General features: G+C 50.8%; 1 protein-coding gene across 1 annotated transcript; it reads right to left on the reverse strand.

Moving 5' to 3' along the window:
- Positions 1-2,170: 2,170 nt before the first annotated feature.
- On the reverse strand, positions 2,171-2,938 carry LOC112468791. Its single transcript, XM_025038143.1, has one exon. The coding sequence runs from the start codon at positions 2,936-2,938 to the stop codon at positions 2,171-2,173; it is 768 nt and encodes a 255-aa protein (XP_024893911.1).
- Between the last annotated feature and the right edge of the window lie 27 nt (positions 2,939-2,965).

The raw sequence follows: 2,965 nt of genomic DNA on the forward strand, positions 1-2,965 counted from the left end.
CGAGTCGGTTGGAGGAATGTCCCGATGGAGGGACGGTTGTGTCTCCCGATCTTGGAGCGTTGGCACTGGAGGCATGCTCGTGTCCAATTTTGGCAGTCTTTATTGACTCCTGGCCAAACAAATTGTTCTGTGACCAGTCTTGTGGTTGCTTTGATTCCGGGGTGTGATAATCCGTGTAGGCTTTGGAAAACCTGCTTGCGGTATGGCTCTGGAACGAACGGTCTCTGTGTGCCGTGTGTGGTGTCGCAGTACAGCTTCGTTGTTGTTCCCGGAATATTGATTTGCGTTAGTTTTAATGCTGACGTGCCCTCTGTTCGTAAGGTGTTGAGTTCCTCGTCCTCGCTTTGAGCTTTCGCTATTTCCTCGCAATCTATTGTTGTTGCTATGCTTTCTACTCGAGACATGGCATCAGTTACCACGTTGTCGGTGCCTTTGATATGCCGGATGTCCGTCGTGAATTGGCTTATAAACTCGAGATGTCGAGCTTGCCTTGGTGAGCTCTTCAGCGGGTTTTGCATCATTGCGTATACCAGTGGTTTGTGGTCTGTGTGTACGAGGAAGTGTCTTCCTTTTACCATGTGTTGAAAGTGTTTTATCGCTGCGTATATTGCCAGTAGTTCTCTGTCGTATGGGCTGTATTTCTGTTGTGCTTTGGACAACTTTTTGCTGAAGAACGCTAGTGGTTGTGCTTGTCCTTCTACTAGCTGTTGTATCACCGCTCCTATGGCGGTATCCGAGGCGTCCGTTGTCATCGTTAGCGGGGCATCAGGTTGTGGATGTGCAAGAAGCGTCGCTTGGGCAAGGCTCTTCTTACAATGCTCGAAAGCGGCTACTAATTCGGGTGTTCATTCAACCGGTGCTTTCCCTTTCTTCTGTTTCCCGGCAAATATATCGTTTAATGTCGCTTGCTCTCTTGCTGCGCCTGGTACAAAACGGCGATAGAAGTTGATTGTGCCGAGGAATCGTCGGAGTTGTTTTATAGTCTCCGGCTTTCGGAAGCTCTGTATCGCTTCTACCTTTTCTGGTAACGGTCGTGTTCCGCTTCCTGAGACGAGGTATCCCAGGAATTTTACCTCTGGCATCCCGAAAATGCACTTGGCTGGGTTCAATCGTATTCCGTACTGCTGTAGGCGCCGGAATACCTCTCTCAGGTGGCATTTGTGTTCTTCTTCGTTGGCGGAAGCTATTAAAATATCGTCGATGTAGGAGTAGCAAAAGTCTAGCCCTCTTAGTACCTCGTTGATGAATCGTTGAAATGTCTGTGCGGCGTTTCTCAGGCCGAATGGAATGTAGACGTATTCGAATAGGCCGAATGGTGTGATTATGGCCGTCTTCGATATGTCTTCTGGGTTGACTGGGATCTGGTTGTATGCTCTGACCAAATCTATCGTTGAGAAAATGGTTTTTTCATGTAGCGAGTGTGAGAAGTCCTCGATGTGTAAAATTGGATACATGTCCGGCTTGGTTCGCCTATTTACAGGGCGGTAGTCTCCGCACGCTCTCCATTGGTCCGCTTTCTTGGGGACCATATGTAGTGGTGATGCCCATGGGCTCTTTGAAGGCCGGATTATTCCTTTTCGTAGTAGTAGTTCGAACTCTATTTTTGCTGCTTTCAACTTGTCTGGTGCCAGGCGTCTCGGTCGGCAGGCCTCCGGCGGGCCTGGCGTGGTGTTTATGTAATGCACGGTATTGTGCGAGCACTTCGCTGTTCCCGATTGCCGTGTGATGTCGGGAAACTCTTTTAATATGTGGTGGTAGGGCGACTCCTCGTTGATTGCTTTTATCGACGAAGTGTGCTGTTCTTGGGTGCGCCCTTTCGCTCGCAGGCCTGTCTGCCCGTCGACCAGGCATCCTCTTCTGACGTCTGGTAATAAATGGTAGTATGCCAGAAAATCGGAGCCTATGATTGGCGTCGTGACGTCCGTTATGATGAATCTCCACGGAAAATCTCGTCTAAGTCCGAAATCGGGCTGGAGGTTCGTGCTCCCGTAGGTCGCTATTGCGGATCCGTTGGCTGCGTAGAGTTCGTATTTTTCCTTTTGATTCCTTCTTCCTCGCTGGTGTGGGTAGACGCTTATGTCCGACCCGGTGTCTATCAGGTATCGCGTCTTTGTCTTTTTGTCCGTCAGGAAGAGACGGCATGGTCGTGGGCTATCGTTGTTGGCCGCCATCAGCAACTGCCTTCCGTGTTTTCCGGCTTGGCCGGTTTGATCGCCTTGTAGGTGCACGGTTCCTCACATTTTCGTGCTTTATCTTTGAAGGTACGGTGGTAGTAACAGTGTTCCACCGTGAAACCCTTGGTGTGGCCACGGTTGCGGCAGCGGCTGCGGCTGCGGCTGCGGGATCGGTCCACTCTCCATCGTTTTCTTTCCTGCGAGAACTGTGTTGTTAGCGCTGCCACCTGTTTCGTTAGCGCCTCGATTTGTGCTTGTAGCGTCGTTTTCTCTGTGGAGGTTGCCTCTACTGCTGCGACGACTGCGCGGTCGTTGACCTCGTGTATGCGGTCGGCTTGTTCTGCGACGTCTTCCAATCGATCTCCTTGGCGAGTTGCCAAGATGACCTGCATCTGAGCTGGTAATCTCCCTAGCCACAGTGTTCGGAGTAGGCTATCTGGCACTGCGGTGCCTGCTAGTCCTTTTAGGTGGCGCAAGAATTGCGATGGCTTCCTGTCGCCGAGTTCTTCGCGCTCTAGTAGTTGTCTCGTTCGTTGCTCCTGGGATGTAGATAAACGCTGTATGAGCGTTTTCTTCAGCGTCTTGTATCTATGTTCCGCTGGTGGAGACGTGACGATGTCTTTTATTTCCTTGGCATATCTGATATCTATCTGCGATAGCGCGTAGGCGTACCGCGTTGTGTCCTGCGTGATTCCGCATATGATAAATTGGCTCTCCAGTTGTGCGAACCACAGCTCCGGCTCTTCTGGCCAGAATGGTGGCATTTTTAATCCTACGCGGTTTATCTGGAG

This window comes from Temnothorax curvispinosus, unplaced genomic scaffold (assembly GCF_003070985.1).
Source record: "Temnothorax curvispinosus isolate PA1 unplaced genomic scaffold, ASM307098v1 QBEX01002033.1, whole genome shotgun sequence".
NCBI classification, from domain to species: Eukaryota; Metazoa; Arthropoda; class Insecta; order Hymenoptera; family Formicidae; genus Temnothorax; species Temnothorax curvispinosus.